Consider the following 16,012-nt stretch of genomic DNA (forward strand, 5'->3'; position numbering starts at 1 on the left):
TGACAAAACATGAGGGAAGATGGAGTTTTTTTCCTCAGGGCTTGATTTCATTATATGAAATAAAAAGTGGGAGAACACTGGGGTTAAATTGAGTGGGTTGTAAGGTCTGATGTTCTGTCAACCTGTCTATCAGACATGAAGGTCTGGATGAGCACCAACATTCTACAACTTAACATGGACAAGATGGAAGCCATTCTCCTTGATGTTTGCCAATGTCTCCTCACTTCTGGCTCCACCTTTCTCAATTTCTCCAGGCTATCTTGTTCAAATTACCAAGTCAGTGTGTAATCTTGCCGTACAGTTCAGTCCTTAGCCGTTGGACCAATGTTCTTCCAACTCTACATTTGGACCCTGACCAGGATTGTTTTTCTCCACCACTGCCTTTAATTGGGACCTGTCTCTTACCCAATCTCACAGCAAAGGCCTGGCTTTTACCAACTCCTGCCTTGATTTCTTAAACGGACTCCTCGCTGGTCTCCCCAGTTCTATCATCCACAAGGTCCAGCTAACACAAAACACTGCAGATCCTTCATCCCCATCCTCGCCAGGCTCCAGCCTCTTTACGGATCGCCTTTAAGGTCCTTCATACCCGAGTTACTCCCTACCGCTGTGACCTGCTCAGTACCCACTCCTCTTCCCACCTCCTTTGCTCACAGTTAACACAGGCCTGCTGTGCATCCACCAATCCCTCCACACACCATTGTTCTTACTCTAACCTCTGGAACTCCCTGCCTCTATCCCTCTGCCTCACTCTATCTTTAAATCCCATCTGAAAACCTACCTCTTCCAATGTGCCTGTGGTCACCTCCCCCTCCCTTTCTCCCTTGCTCAGGGAGGTTGGACCAATGTATAGTGCTCCGAGACGTGATCCTACGTGAAGGACAAGTTGACCCTATTTTGAAATCCAGAGAAATTTTGACTGTGTAGAAATATCATCCGGGATAATATTACATCCAACATTGCTCCTGAGATTTGAAGGATTTTTCTTGGTTTCCTGTTTCAGTGTTGTGGGCCATCGCAACCTCCACCTGGAGCTTTGGATGTGTCTCTGCGTGGAATTAGCATCTGCTCAGCTCTCTTTAGCATCAGGATGTGGTGATGTATGTTGGTGCTGACAGATGCTGTATCCATTCTACACTCCATCCAGGCAGCGAGAGAAATTCACATCTTCTGCAACTCAGGGTTGTCTTTCTTCACATTCCAGCCTCCCATTGGCACACACAGTACTACATCATGTCTGGTCATTAACTCTGCCAAACATCAGAGAAACTCAAAACTCAACATCTGTCTCCCTGCAAATGATTTGGAACTCTTGCTTGCCCTACAGGGCAACCGGATTAAAGGAAGTTAATGAAGGTCCTCTCACCGTGCCTGTGCTCCTCACCAGGTTGGCTTGTACATGGGCTAAACAGCTGGCAAGCTCCTGGTTGTGACAGCGATGCCGAGCCAGGGTTCCTCAGGCCCATTTGTCCTGTCCTCAGGTTCTCAGTGCAGAGGGAGGTCTTCATGTGTTTTAATCTCTAATCAATAAAGATCTCAGTCCACACCGGGCAGTGCTCAGATACAACCCCTCCCCACTTCCAACCATCTGGTATCCAGGGACTACTGAGACCCTGCCGAATCACTCCGCTCCTCCCTGTGATGAGAAAGAGAGAGAGGGGTGGGGGGGGTGGTGAGAAGCTGACCAGGTGGAGGGAGGCCTCTGCAACCTCTAACTGATAGGCAGAGCTGCGAAAGTTGAGTCGACTGTCACCTTTAGGTCTTAACAGGAATTACTTTCATTACAATGGGTTCTGGGAGCGGGAGAGATGCTCAAGATGTCAGTGACTCAATGTGTACAATGTGCCAATGCTGTGTGGCTCTGAAATAAACTGAGCAGTGAGATGTTGGGATCACAGGTCAACCCAATGCCCCTCTACCCCAACACCCACTTGCCCAGAGTGAGCATATCTACCCTGTGTATAATAATAATCCTTACATATTGATGTACATCTATAACCTGGCAATATTTCAAAGCACTTTCCAATGCTTTCCACTTTCCACTTGAATAGTGCCATGGGATATTTAATAATAATAATAATCCTTGCATTCGATAAAGCGCCTTATCATATCTTCGAGACGTCTCAAAGCTCTTCGCAGGATACACGTAAACTGTAGTGACTGTGTGTTTTGTGGGCTAAACGGGGCAGCCAATTGCGTACAGTAGTGTGCAATTGGTGGACTGCCGTGCGCAATTAATGTCCACCTGAAAACGGATCTCGGTTTGAAGTCTTATCCAAAGGCCATCACCTATAACAATGTGGAGTCCTGTAGCTCAGTGGTTAGAGCACTCACTTTGCAAGTGAGAGACCTGAGTTCAATTCCAGGCAGAGGGTGAAACCTTGGGCAAGTTTCCTTACTCCACACAGAGCCTCATAATAATCCCTCCAAAAAAACAAAACAATAATAAATTGGTCATTTTCAATCTACGACTGTTTGTGGGACATTGCTGTGCGCAATTGGCTGCCGCGTTCGCCCACAAATATACAGTTAATTCACTTTACAGTGTGTTCTGTGAAGCGCTTTGGGACGTCCTCCGACGTGAAAAGCGCTATATCAAATGCAAGGATTATTATTACTATATTATATGTGGTGCTCCCTCACAGGGACTCTCTGGGTCTCTGTGACTCTGATCAGAGAGGCCTCTAACTGGCTCGGCTCTCACCTGTATGCGTGCCCTGCGCCTGCTCATTCCACCAGATGTTGTCTTGCGAGGCTCCGCCCACCTCGGCTTTGGTGCTGATGTTGGTGAATATGTCCTCTGGGATGCAGTGGTGGAAGTGGTTTTCTCTCAGTACGTCAAACTCACGGGCATCAGGCTGCAGCCCAAAGTGGCCCAAGATGACAAGGTGCTTGTTGTCTGAAAGACAGGAGAGAAACATGGTGTTGGATCCAGCAGCTTCTCGTAATACATATCTCAAGCACTTCACGGGCAATAAACGGTGACTCTCATCTACACTCCAATGTCCCACCCACAGTGGAAGCACTGCACTGTCAGAGGTGCCATCCTTTCAGGCAAATGTTAAAGATCCAGTGACACTATTCGAGTGATGTGGGAACTCCTGCTGATTTCTTCCTTCTCCCAAACCCAACGGGGCGCAGAGACCCACTGTAGCACCAGAGCAAACCAGCTCACTCACCAGAACTGAGGACTGGGAACCATTCTGGATAGTGTGGCTCAGTTACACAATGAACTGTGCCTGTCAGCATCTCTGACAGAACAGCACTGAGCCATTCAGGCCAGTCTGATTCCAGTGGGACACCACAACGTCCCAATTCGGTGTGTTTCTCTGTGAATTTTGGATGAGGAACAGGAAAGCAGGAGAAACTCCTTTCTCTTTTCCCACTAGTGTTACAGGATCTTTAACATTCGCCACAAACGTCCCACCTGAAGGACGACACCAGTGACAGTGACATGCTTCCCCAGACCTGCGCTGGTGTGTCAGCCTGGACTGTGAGCTCCCAAAGTCCCGACGTTGGGCTAGAACCTCCAACTTGAGCCAAGCATTAAGAATTGCCAGTGTTATTCCCCAGGAGAGCAGACTGAATGGCAAAGCTTTTGTTATTGTGGATCAAAAACCTAAGTTTCTATCTAAAATACGAATTGATGGGAGATCTCCCACAAAACATGCAGTCACCACACTTTACAGTATATTCTGTGAAGCGCTTTGAGATGTCTTGAAGACCTGATAAGGCGCTATATCAAATGCAAAGATTATTATTATTAGTAGTAGTATCTCTGCTTTCGGTGTACAAGTCCACAGCGCCACACAGTGGTAGGAGGTGGAATCAACAACAACAACTTGTACCCTCCACACATGGTAGCGTCTCAGAGCGCTTAAAATCATTCTCATAATGGGAGCTAACAAGGGCTGGACTCCAATCAGTCTTGTCTTTCCTTTTTTTGTTAAAAACCGTTGTACAAGTTTGTTTTTCAGGCGTGACCCACGACAGAATGACGTATGATCATAGCGCCTAAAACATTGAAATGTCACAGTGCTTTACAGGTAAACACTGTAAAGCGTAGTGACTGTGGATATTGTAGGCAAACACGGCAGCCAGATCCCGCACACAGTCGTGAAGTGAATAACAAATCGATTCTGGTGGAACAAAAATTGGCCAATTTTTGGGGGGATGAAATCCTCACCCCTTTAAGAAATGAATAAGCTTACCTTTGAGGTGAAGCCTGAGCGTCTCGATTCCCAAGGGCTTGCGTGGGTCACCCGAGGCCGTCCCAGAGTCCTGCTTGGTCTTCAGATGCACGTTGATGAGGCTGATTGGGAGCTCGGCGATCTAGAGTTATTGAGGAACATCCATTCAGATAACACCCAGCAGCTGTGGAGGGCATCACACCCAGTGTTTGAGCAGGGAGCCACAGGCTGCAATCTGACCAGGGGATGGGTGGTTTATCGATTGCAACCCCCTTAGGATGCACTTCTTTACAGCACAAATCTCAGTTGTAACGCAATTGTAATGTGGACTTTATTCAGGCCCTGCGTTGCCTGCTCACTTCCACACACTGGCCAGCCGGCTCTCACCCTGAAATGGCCAATATCTGGGTCTTTAGGTCATTTACTGATGTCACTGCTTTGCCCATGGGCAGCACACAAGAAGTGAAGCCGACCATGACCTGGAAGTCAGCCATTTGTTCACAAACAACAACGACAACTTGCATTTACAAAGCGTCCCTCACATGGGGTGATATCTCGGAGCGCCTGGTCTGTAACGCCCCGCGAGTGGGTTACAGCCTGGAATCTAATCAAGGAATTCTTATATAGAAATAGCGCCTGGGAGTGAGCTACAGGCTGGAAACTAATCGAGAGGTTCTTGTAGAGATAAGCCCATTCCTGGGAATCAGTTGAGGTTCTTGGCACATCCTTAGAAGACTATTTTAAACATACTGTACCTTGAAGCGACCCAGCAGAGCCGGGCTGTGTAGCCGGTGTCCGTTGGTGGGTTCCAGCAGCTTCTCTAAGCTGATTGCTCTGTCCAGCTCTACCCCAAAGCTACTGTCCCACAGAAAGCCCACACGCTCCACTTCCTGCAGATCATTGAAAAGTTACAATATATTTAGGGAACTGCGAAGATCTAACTGATGCTCACCAGAAATACCCAGGTTGAGGGGGGTGTGGTTGGGGGTGAAAGTCGATTGGGTGTCTTGTAGCGTATTGGTTAGAGCGCTCGCCTCGCAAGCAAGAGGCCCGGGGTTTGATTCCCGGGCAGGGCGAAATGTTGGGCAACTTTCCTTACTCCACACGCCTCTGTATAACAAGAAGTAAGTAGTACCCGATTGTTAGTCGATTGTCGATCGCTTTTTCGGCGGTAATAATCCCTTCAAAATAATAACAACAATAATAATTTGGTCAATCAATCCATGACTGTTTGTGGGGCAATTGGCTGCCGCGTTTCGTCCACAAAATATAGTCAATTCGCTTTACAGTATATTCTGTGAAGCGCTTTGAGACGTTGCAACAACGTGATAAGTGCTGTGTCAAATGTAAGGATTATTATTATTATTATGTGTTTGAAGGCGGCCAGGTGCTGGATCGGACGAAAGAGCTCAGATTCCGTGGCGATATTTTTAGAGGAAACTTATCTCTTAATATAAAAATAAACTCAGAGACAGGAGTTAGGCAGGAGTTATTCCCCACCTAGTGTATGGGGGCAGCAGGAAACCTTTGCCAACAGCCACAGGATTCGGTCAGGATTAAAGCTACTCAGAGCTGTGTGGTAGTTTAATACAGTGCTTCTTTGAGTGATTTGGGCAAAAATATACAATTAGAATTATTTTGCAAAAATTATATTTTAAATTATATTGATTCAAGTTAGGTCACTTGGCTGATTTAATAAAATATACTAATCCCTGCGCTTGATATGGTGTATTATGCTGTCGTTGTGACATCTCAAAGCACTTCAGAGGATACACTGTAGAGTGAAGTGACAAACCCAGCAGCCAATTTTACGCACAGCAATTGCCCAGTGATGACGCAAAAAGCATTCTCTTATTTGGGGGATTGTTGGCCAGGACATCCCGAGAAACACCCTCCTCGTTTTGAATGGTGCCAAGGGATCTTTGACGTGAGGCCCCGGTTTATCATCTCATCTGAAGGATAGTGCCTCTGGCGACGTCAGCCTAGACTGTGAATTTAAAATCCTGACATCGGGCTTGAACCCACGACCGCAGAGAAGAGAGCTGTCTCAGCCAGTCTGGCGCTCTAACACAGCTGCGTCAGCAGCAGTGTTTCCCCCACCACGAGGTTACCTCTTTGGGTTCTCCCATTGGGGTGTCCAGCACCACATACTTCCAGCGTCCCCGGTCTCCTGTCCACTCCTGGACTGTAGCGATGGTGGGTTTCTCGAGCTCCAGACAGATCTGAAGGCAAACAAACAGTGCAGCGAGCGGGTGATTTTTTTTCGATCAGACAAGTTGCAGAAACTCCTTCAACGTGCTTACAATCATCCAAACCAGACAGAATGACACATACACCACCTACACACGGCCACTTTCCTGGTATCTGAAATGGAATATAGCAGGTGCTGACGTGGACTGATAAATGAGATGTCATTTGCAGCCAACGTCCTCTACTGATGGAGCTATTAATCCTTACGCTTGGCACGCAGTAGTGCCTTTCATGTCAGAAGGACATTTCCCAAAGCACTTCACAGGATATACTGTAAAGTGTAGTGACTGTGTGTTTTGTGAAGAAAAAGAAAATTGATCATGGGCTGGTGTGTTTGTCTACAAAATATGCTGTCACTACACTTATAGTAAATCCTGCGAAGCACTTTAAGATGGTCTCCCAATGCGAAAGGTGCTGTACCAAATGTAAGGATTATTATCTTTCTCCATAGATGCTGCCTGACCTGCTGAGTGTTCCCAGCGAGTTCTGTTTTTTTGTAAGGATTATTATGGCTGTGGCTACACAACAGACAGACCAGAGCAGACTAAGCTCCTCCGAGACACTGTCTGGCGTGAAGGACGCTGTACAAATGCAAATTGTTGTAGATCGGCCCTTGGTGGTGGCTTGCGGTGTTTCCATCTCGCACTCCCATTCACAAAAAACTGTTTCAGGTCGAGGGCAGGGGAATGAACTGAGGTTCATCACGTAGAGAGTTGAATTTCACAGTCAAGCGAGGCAAGATTGGAATGTTCAAGACCATCACTGGTCTCATCCCCTAAAATACAAGGAGTTGGAATTGATCTCAAAGCATCCAGATAATCCTGTCCTTCAAATTGAGCTTTGACCCTCCAACTCTCTCTCGAACAGAGGCCATATACCTTATGTTTCCAGTGTATTGGTGGGGAGTGCACGTCAATGGGAAGGATTGGTGCAATGTAACTGCAGTTGATTTCCAGAGAGTTGCTATTGCCAAGAGAGGCACTGATCTACGCATGATCTACTCAAGAGAGATTGATTGACTGAAGAATGGTTGAAGAAAGAGATCACAGCGGAGCCTGGTCCTGTCTTTCCGACACTTGATTCTCTCACACGCTTTCTGGCATTGGAATTTTCTGTGATTTTATCTCAGTGAATTTTGTCGCAATTAACTCATCAGTTTGTATAGTAAATTGGTAAGCAATGTAATTTTAGCATCCATACAAGGTGGGTCCCTACACTTAAAGAATAAATCCTGTGAAGCGTTTTGAGATGTTCCCCCAACGTGAAAGGTGCTGTACCAAATATAAGGATTATTTTTACTCCAGGGCTACCCTGTGTGAAGGGCGCTATATAACTGCAAGTTGTTGTTGTTGTTGTTGTCCCACCAAGAGCAGAATTTATACCAGAGACAAAGTGAGAACACTCCGCACCTGTCGCAGGCAACAGGTCAATTAACTGCACTCCATTGTTCAGAGGTGATAAATATTTCACACCGTACATTTTCAGATGACATGCCAATTGAGTCAGGGTGCGGGGTACGAAACATGTCCTCAGGGAGGACAGGGAAGAAGCAGCATGTCCTGAGGGATGAGGGTGGGAACAGAATTCCCAAGTGGGAAGTTGGGGGAATTTGATCATTTTGGCAAATCCAGGTTTCGGTGGGGGATTTGAAGCAGGTTGATGTTTGCTGAGCAAAGGGAGCACCAAGGCTGTGGAGTCTCAAGAGGTCGCAGAGATACGATGGGGCGAGGCATAGGAGGCATTTGAATGCGAGGACGAAAATCTTGAATTCAATGCACTGGGTTGCCAGTGGAGCTGAGGTCGAGGGCAGCAGAGTTGTGTAGGGAGGAGCTGGACAAACTGCTCTAGGAGAGCTGCCCATCGTTGGACCATTTCTACATTGTTTCGCTGTGATCACAAATGCTGGATTGACAATATCACAGGTAATGCGTTACCTTGTCTAAAGCATCTTCATGCAGCACCTCCTGTATTGCCAACAGCTTAATCCTGTAACACAACAACCAAAACACCAGGTGTTGTTAATAGTAACAATAATAATAATCCTTGCATTTGATATGGCACCTTATCACGTCATTGAGACGTCTCAAAACGCATCATAGTATATACCTCCCTCCATGGTCAAGGAACTTGACCCACTCACCATCGCTCTGGCTCACACACTGCTTTGTTGTTGAGGTACCAGACTCTTAGCAGTGCCCACGAAACCATAGCTAAACCCAGATCCTGTCTTCCTGTTCAGGTGGGTGTTAAATATGGCGCTTGTCAAAATATTTCTCCTGGCCAACAATCCACTAAATAAATCGGTCACTGACCTCATGTCTGTTGGTGAGACCCTGCTGTTAGCAAAATGGCTGTTGAATTTGCCTACAAATACAGTCACTAGTTTTTGTAAAGTTTTAGTGTCATGTTGGCGTTATAACGTACTATAAAACGCAAAATATTTTTATTCTTTATTTCTTAAGGGTAACATAATATTTGGGAGCATGTCCCTTAACACAGTTACTGCCTTCCTCAAGACCCTTCACTTCACTTCAACCGGCCTTATGTTTCGTCCACAACACACACAGTCACTCCACTTTACAGTATATTCTGTGAAGCGCTTTGAGACGTCATGATAAGATGCTACATCAAATGCAAGGATTATTATTATCCCCTCCCCTCCCCACACCCTGGTTCAGGCTCAGGCAGTTCTATGATGCACTTTGAGACATCTTCTCAGCGCGACATCAATGTAAAATGCTGCAGTCTTCGTTCCTGCAGCCTTCCAATCTGAACAGCTTCGCTCTATACTGAGCGCTGTCTTCACTCACCAGACTTTCACAACGCCATTCCCAAAGTCTTCGGCTGGTTTGGCATTTGGCAATGAGCCATAAGAATACAATTTACCCTTATTATTACTCAGGTGAGTGATGTTATATTCGAGGTAATGAGGCTTTGAGATAGACAGGGGATAAAGGAAAAAGTACAGATGTTGTAATTGTGGAAAATAATGCGGAGCCATTGAACAATACCAAATTGTAGAACAAAAGGGCTTAGTGCTGCCGCAGCTGGTACTGAAGGGGATGGGAGACAATCACGCGATTCTGGCACCGTATAAAGACCACAGTCAATAATCAGCAAACACTGATTCAGTCTGAATTTAAGAACTTTCCAAAATGTAACGAAAACGGTCTTAAATTCAGTCTTAATTTGGGAGCCAGTTACTTTTTATTAACTGCAAAAACACAACTTCCAAATTGAGACATTTTACACAATGATAAATAATAAATCAATAATCCTGGCATTTAATGTAGCGGCTTTCGCATTGGGAGGACGTCTCAAAGTGCATCACAGGATGTACTGTAAAGTGTATCTTTTGTGGACAGAAATTCTGTGTCGTCTTAAATTTTTCAGCCGAGATGGTCTCACAAGCTAAGGCTAGGTGGAATTTTGGCACTCTGGATCTATCATTGTCTGCACAGCAGACAGAGCGTGGGTCGAACCAGCCAGCCAGGTTCATCAGCAAGGGTTGCAGGGCCAGACGAGTCCCTGGGAACAGGGATTTGTCCCACTGAGCTCCTGTTAATCCTGCAAACCAAAGTCCTAACTTTGGACGAGGCGGGCCAGGGGAGGGAGTTTGCCCTGGATCACATTCAACAAAGTAGTTGGTAGTTCTAGCTGAACAAGGAGCAGGAGGCTTGCCAGTGTTTTAGCTGATTAAACTCCAGCAGTAATAAAGATATAATAATCCTCACATTTAAATAGCACTTTATCACCTCACTAAGAAGGCTCAAAGAGATACACATGATTCACTGTAAAGTATCGTGACTGTGCACATGTGGGCAAACACAACAGCCAATTTGTGTACAGCGATGTCTCACAAACAGCCACAAAGTGAATGGGGAAGACTGAAATTCCTAACGTACACTCCAGTGGTCCCCAACCTTGGCGGTTGCCAACCTGAGCTGAAACGCTCCAGGATTAGATAAGCAAGGATGCATCTCGTTGGGATAGACCTTATAGTCCATATTGAAAACAGGAATTTCTGTTTGTGAATCTGTCAATAATTTAGGTTGCAGATGTTTAAGCATGTCAGACACTCAGCAAGCTTACTGTATGAGGGTTAGGGTTAATGGTTTTCTACGTACCCGTTTTCAAGCAAGGTCAGACAGATGACCTCTCGCACTCCTGGGTTGTTGACTTTATCCAAGGTCAGGTTCTGAAGGTTCCAGCTGCCGATGCGGACAACTGGCCTTCCATTGTGCTGGCCAGTGAAGGGCTTCAGCAGCGGGCGGACCAACGAGGTCTGGCTCTGTCCTTCCAGGTTCAGGTGCTGGAGGCTGTAGAAGGACAATCTCAAATTGGACCTGGATTCTCCCCCAAGGCATAAGTTGGAAGAGGCGGGCCTGGGGAGGGAGACAGTGAGTTTGCCTTGGATGACATTCAATAAAGCCACATCCACCCCGGGCACCCGAAGCAAGTGGTCCACGTGGGCGAAGGGTCCGTTGGCGGTTCGGTAAAGAACTATATCATTCGCCAGGTTCTCTGAGACCCCCTGTACGGCAGTGAGCTGTGTCTCGGAGGCAACGTTGATGTTGAGTTTGGTGGAGGAGACCAGATCGAAGCTGGAGAGATTGCGGGCGGCCTTTGAGGAGTCCCCTCGGGTCACGCAGATCTCAGACTTGATGAGCTGCAGTTTGGTGGCCCCGACCCCAGTCACCAAAGCTGCGTCCTCCACCTTGCGGAAGCCACCGATCTTCTCCCGGTAAACCACGATGTTGTGGGCCAGGAAGCGGGTGATGCCCGGCAGCGTCATCAGCTCCTCCTCACGGGCGGTGTTGATGTTGATCCGGCTGTCTCTTACCAAAACCTCGGAGAAATTGCAAACGGCGCTGAGATGTCTCTTGTGATCCTTTCCCTCTCTGTTCGGCTGCCGCCTGTTTGTGTCCTTCTCCCCCTGGTGGCAGCTCAGTGCATCGCCCATGTTGTTCCACTCTCTGTTCAAGAGATCACGAGTTTGGTCAACAAAACCGAATGGCCAACTCCTGCTCCTATTTCTTATGTTCAAACTTAGCTCCAGGTATCTGAACAACACAAGCAAGAAATAAGACCATGGTCTGGAAATCAACAATACAATTGTGTGCAGTAAAGCCGACAAAGTATAGGCCGATATTTCTAAACTCTTGACAGTGTAGAGGGAACTTTACTATATTTCTAAGCTTGACCTGGGAGTGTGGACGGACAGTGTAGAGGGAGCTTTACTGTCAACCATCTTAAATAAACGGAATTGAGAAATTTCAACAAAAACAACAAATTGCATTTATATAGCACCTTTCACATCCCAGGACAGTGAAGGGTTTGCACCTGAGCTGGGGGTTGGAATCAAGAGGGGTAGAAGGTAAGGAGTGTGGAGGTGGAAGGATGACCGAAGGCACAATCAAAGAGACGGGCCTTGAAGGAGGCAAGGAAGAGGGTGAGGTGGAGGGATTCTCTTTCAGAGACCAGGCACGGGTGAGTGGGGGGTTGGAAGTGAGAGGATATCTGTGTATGTTTGTATGTGTGTGAGGGTGGGGTGGAGGTGGTGCATGAAGGTGCTGGACAAGAGGGCTAAGGATCATGGAAGTAATGCAGTACAGTCTAGGATCGGACACAAGGAAGTACTTGTTCACCAGAGCTGAAAATGGGGATCGAGAAAGGTGGTCGAGGTCAGGGCACTGGACTCATTGAAGAACCAGTACGATGATGCAATGAGAAGGCAGTAGAGCGAAGAGATGCTTTTTCCTTGAAACCACATAATGCTACAGTGAAACATTGCTAGTGTAAATAGTGAACTACAGTGGAATGCAGCAATTGTGTTTTCGATCTGCTTTGCTTAGTAGGTACAGAGCAGTGAATGGGTTTATTGTCAGTGCTCAAGGGTTTACTCAGGGAAATGCAGTCTGCCACACACAGAGAGGCACAGTGTCCGTCAGGGCAAACATGTCAATATTATGTTTCTTTCATTGAAACACCAAAGCAAACATATCAACAATGCAAAGTATCAGATTAATATTAACACTGACAGTAATCCCGAGAAGTGTTCAGATCATCGCTCACAATACACATGAGTGATGGTCACTCGAGCAAGATCTGAGAGGGGGCTTGAGCATCATAACCACCCCACCCCCATCCCATTAGAAAGCCAAAGGTGAGTCAAATGTCTTGGGGTGGGGTGGGGTGGGGTGAGGGGGGGGGAACACAAGGAGAAAATCAGCGAGAGAGAGAGAGAGAGAGAGAGAGAGAGAAAAGAAACCAGTAGAAAAGTTGCTCCAGATTTGAATAACTCACAGCAAATAATTTAACTGATAATATAATTTGCCTTTGTGGTTTTTAAAGTTACAGTAGCTGGAGAGGGAAACTTGTTTGGGAAAGAGTTCTCCCACACGTATCAAATTTCATCTTCCATCGACATGCTTTGTGATGACGCTGTCTCAAGACGATCTCATGACTGAGCTACAAACGTCTCCTCGAAGAGAATATCAGCTGGCTGTTTCGTGCCATTATATCTCTTTACGAGACTATCTACAGGGTGAGTGAGCACATTGCACCTTTCATAAACGTAATAATCCTTGCATTCGATATTTGCGCCTTAAGTGAAGCCACTGTGCATTCTGTGGGCGAAACACAGCAGCCAACCTTCACACAGCAGTGGAGTGAGCGGCCACTATTATTTGCGGGATTGTTGGCCAGGACACCGGGGAGAGAGAGAGAGAGAGAAACTCCCTTCTCTTTTACGAATAGCGCCATGGAATCTTTCACATTCACCTGAACAGACAGATGGGACCCTCGGTTTAACGTCACATCCGAAGGACGGTACTTCTGACAATGCATCACCCCGCCACCCAGCTATGTGAGCTCAAGATCCCGACGTGAGGTTTGAACCCACAACCCACTGACTCACTGCGCTAGGCTTGACACACAGACCTTTTGGCCTTTAAAAGTTAACCGATGATGTAGGCGCTGCCCCTTTAAAAGCACGTATGCGGGCAGCGAGATGGAGCTTCCCGCTGACTGGCATTCCTGACCAATGACTTCAGTGGGTAGAGATGACAGGCGTACAGTCAGGGAGCTGGCACTGCTCTGTGCAATCTCACCCTCACGCAGGCAGCTGGAGACAGGCACCGTGTGCCAGCACTTTGTCCTTGGAAGTATTTGTACAGAAACAGGAGAGCGATTCTCCCCTTGACGATAAGAGTCAAGCGACCTTTAACAGCCGCGCAATTATAATGGGAAATCCCGTTGTAAACACAACGCCAAGACCTTAACCCTGTGCGTGCTGTTATTGTCACACTGTGTGGTGCACTGTGCAAACAATGAGTGGGGGGGGGGGAAACGGAGTAGGGGGGGGAAGAATCTGCCATGGAAATTCCTGCGTCTGGAATATGCACTCTTGCCTGGTTGGTAAGAGCTTGGTAAGAGTTCACCAGCTAAAACTGCATAGCTTGCCATTAAACGCACTGCCAGGTAAGCTTCCCGCTACTTGTCCAGCTAGGACCACCCTACTCATTAGGGCTAACAAGGAGCTGAATGGGAAGAATCCCTGCCCTTCCAAGTCCTGCTGTTGAGCCAGGCTGGCTTGTCATCAGTGCCCTGGAGTCCTGCAGACACACCTGTCTTAGGAACCGGACTACTGAGACTGACACAGAGCCTCCTAGATTACGAAGGGTGAGAATGGAAAATGTCCTGCCACAAACTCTAGTTGAGGTGGAGACAAAAGGAATTAGATACTTCAAAAAGAACTGTATTAAAGGGCATGGGGGAGAGTGCAGGAGATTGCGATTAGACTGGGTTTGCGATGTCATTGAGACGTCTCAAAGTGTTTTGCAGTATATACAATGGGAATTGACTGTATATTTTGCAGGCAAAATGCAGCAGCCATATACGCACAACAGTGTCCTACAAACAGTCATGGGTTGAGTGACCAACAATTTTTTTAGGGATTATTAGCCCCAGAAAGCAATCCACCAATTGACTTAACAACCGGGTTCCTACTTACTGCTAGGTAAGCAGAGGGGTGTGGAGTAAGGAAACTTACCCAACGTTTCACCCGCCTAGGAATCGAACCCGGATCTTCCCGGTTGCAAGGCGAGTGCGCTAACCACTGTGCTACGGGACTCCAAAAGAATATATCATAAAGTGGATCGACTGTGTCTTTTGTGGCCAAAACATGGCAGCCAATTGTGCACAGCAGTGTCCCACAAACAGTCATAGGTCAATTTTTGGACTTTTTGGGATAGTAATCCTTACATTTGCTATAGTCAAATGTAAGGACGTGAAAGGCGCTCTATAAATGAAATCTTGTTGTTGTAGTCGGGAGGACCTCTTCAAGTGTCATACTGTGAAAGGGAGTGACTGTGTACCTGTGGGCGATCACGACAGCCAATTTACACACAGGGACATTCCACAAATAGCCATGAAGGGAAGGGAAGGACAATTTTACTTGAGGGATTGTCAGCCAGGACACCAAGAGAAACTCACTCCCTGGCTCCCAGCTCACGGCTCACCCTCATCCTGCACCCCCACCCCCACCCCACCCAGCACCCGCCTACCCCTATGACTGCCCAATCTCTGGCTGACTGCAGCGTTAGGTATTTTCCTGGTTTCCAGTGAACTCAAGCACAGCCACTGACTCATCAGTTCCAAAGTTCAGGCTGGCTTTGCATTCAGTCATTTGAGATGAGGAGAGGGAGGGGGAGTGAGTTGAGCGAGGGAGGGATAGGCAGAGGTGGGAGAGGGCGAGTTACACTGACACCTGGCCAGCAGGTGAGCGCAGGGAAGTGGACAGTGAATGACACCCCTTCCCCCCACCCACGTCAGGACATGGAACCAATATAGTCGATACTGACATTCCATTGCGGTGTTCTGATCAGAGATGCCATCCTTTGGATGATATATTTGACTTTTCCAGTAGATGTTAAAGATCCCCTGACACTATTCAAGAAGAGAAGGGAGTAAGGGAGTTTCTCTCTCCCGGGGTGTTGGCCAACAATCCCCCAGATAAAATTGGTCAGTCACTTCACAGCTTTTTATGGGACTCTGCTGCGTGCAAAGTTTGCCCAGAAAATACATACTCACTACACGTTACGGTATATCCGATGAAGTTCTTTGAGGCACCTCGACGACATGATAAGGCGCTGTATCAAATGCAAGGAATATTATCGCTGCTATAATACGATGGGGGAACCCTGTGCCTGTGGCCACACGTCTCCCAGTGCAAGGAAAGAAGAGATCCTGCTCACTCAAGGAGAAGATGAAGTTGTGTCAGAGAGAGAGAGAGGGAGAGACAATTCAGGACAAACTCGTTATGAGTCACATTTGCAGGTGGTGGCTCTCACCACAGCAGCGAGAGCTGCACGACATTGTACAAGTCACCTTAAGAAGGCAAATTGTTACCTGATCAGAGTTTGTTCCGAGTCAGCAGTGTGTCCCGTCCTCCTCGGCGAATGATTCGATTCCAGCCACTTGTTGGAGGAGTTGCATTACGTACACTGTGTGTACAGTGCACACCACTGGTAGCTCAGGCACAGTGGCTTGTGAGACACAATCAATCCTCT

At 47.1% G+C, this 16,012-nt stretch overlaps 1 protein-coding gene across 2 annotated transcripts; it reads right to left on the reverse strand.

The window, feature by feature from the left end:
* Window positions 1-785: 785 nt before the first annotated feature.
* LOC103186671 (endonuclease/exonuclease/phosphatase family domain-containing protein 1-like) lies at window positions 786-16,012 on the reverse strand. Of its 2 annotated transcripts, none has more exons than XM_007905852.2 (8): window positions 15,852-16,012; window positions 10,568-11,416; window positions 8,375-8,426; window positions 6,302-6,412; window positions 4,946-5,080; window positions 4,212-4,332; window positions 2,705-2,899; window positions 786-1,636 (listed from the first exon to the last, which is right to left on the reverse strand). In XM_007905852.2, exons 2-8 carry the CDS (start codon window positions 11,401-11,403, stop codon window positions 1,521-1,523), a joined length of 1,566 nt encoding a protein of 521 aa, XP_007904043.2. In that variant the 5' UTR covers window positions 11,404-11,416; window positions 15,852-16,012; the 3' UTR covers window positions 786-1,520. The 2 variants fall into 2 exon arrangements, with proteins under 2 accessions (XP_007904043.2, XP_007904041.2); XM_007905850.2 differs by having other exon boundaries at window positions 10,568-11,503.

The sequence above is a fragment of the Callorhinchus milii genome, unplaced genomic scaffold (assembly GCF_018977255.1).
Source record: "Callorhinchus milii isolate IMCB2004 unplaced genomic scaffold, IMCB_Cmil_1.0 Scaffold14, whole genome shotgun sequence".
Taxonomy (NCBI): domain Eukaryota; kingdom Metazoa; phylum Chordata; class Chondrichthyes; order Chimaeriformes; family Callorhinchidae; genus Callorhinchus; species Callorhinchus milii.

Coding starts and splice junctions, on each gene's coding strand:
- LOC103186671 (XM_007905852.2), bottom strand. CDS start 11,403: ATGGGCGATGCACTGAGCTGCCACCAGGGGGAGAAGGACACAAACAGG. Junction 4,333..4,945: donor CTCTGCTGGGTCGCTTCAAG/GTACAGTATGTT, acceptor CAATAACTCTAG/ATCGCCGAGCTCCCAATCAG. Junction 2,900..4,211: donor GCTCAGGCTTCACCTCAAAG/GTAAGCTTATTC, acceptor CCTGTCTTTCAG/ACAACAAGCACCTTGTCATC.